This window comes from Scomber scombrus, chromosome 7 (assembly GCF_963691925.1).
Source record: "Scomber scombrus chromosome 7, fScoSco1.1, whole genome shotgun sequence".
NCBI lineage: Eukaryota > Metazoa > Chordata > Actinopteri > Scombriformes > Scombridae > Scomber > Scomber scombrus.
The window spans coordinates 32421741-32422660 of NC_084976.1; the positions used below are offsets into that span (position 1 = coordinate 32421741).

Sequence of the window (920 nt, forward strand, 5' to 3'; positions counted from 1 at the left end):
AGATACAGAAAAACATACGAATGGCAAAACTAGCATGTAGATATTATCAGAAGCTCATGTCTCATTATGACCTGCAGTAACCCTGACCTGTTCTACTGTAGGTTTTATTCCACTTTACTTAAGTAGAAGAGGACAGGACAGAGTTCAGTTAGACTCTGCTCTTTTTTTAATGATTAAATGAGACTGGAGAAGAACAGAGAGCAGTAGAGACAAATAAAGAAAGACGGGACAGAAGTAAAGGAAGGCAGAGCTGGAAATAAGAAATAAGAGTAGAGAACAGTTGAGTTAACCTTATTATACCTCTCTCTCCTGACTCTAACCCCCCCCCCTTCTCTCTCTCCCCAGGTGAGTTGGGAGAGGAGTTTGTCCAGCCTGCGTTGACCTCTGACCTCCCATTGGCCGCACCATCCAGCCAATCACAGACTGAGAAAGACACCTACAGCTAAACCGATGACATCATCATCGCCCCTGTCTGATGATGTCACACTGCTTCCTGTCAGATCGATCCAAACAATCAAAGAATGAAATCAATTCTGTTCTTAATCATCAATAAAAAGCATTTTAAACTCTGTCGGCTGTCTGTCATTCTGAACACTGCAGCTGCAGTTCACCTGACGGCCACCAGATGGTGCTGAGAGCAAACTCACTGAAAACATTCAACTCTGAGTCTCACTGCGAGCCACCAGAAGAAGAGAAGAAGCAGAAGTCTTCAAATCTTTCACTTCTTATTTTTTAACTTTCTCATTCTGAATTCTGAAACTAAGCCTCGAACTTTCTCCTTCTTAAAAGTTACGAGGCTATAACTATAACGGTAACCATAACGATAACAGTAACCATAACGTTAACTATAACGTCCACACCATAAATGATAACTATAAGAACAACGATAACGACAATTATGACGATAATTACTGTAATGA

General features: G+C 41.0%; 1 protein-coding gene across 1 annotated transcript in view; it reads left to right on the plus strand.

Annotated features, from left to right (window-relative positions):
- tg (thyroglobulin) overlaps positions 1–446 on the plus strand; it is a 27798-nt gene extending 27352 nt beyond the window's left edge. The window contains 1 exon segment of the mRNA XM_062423225.1: positions 346–446. Coding sequence (XP_062279209.1) covers positions 346–446 — 101 coding nt within the window.
- Positions 447–920: the final 474 nt, after the last annotated feature.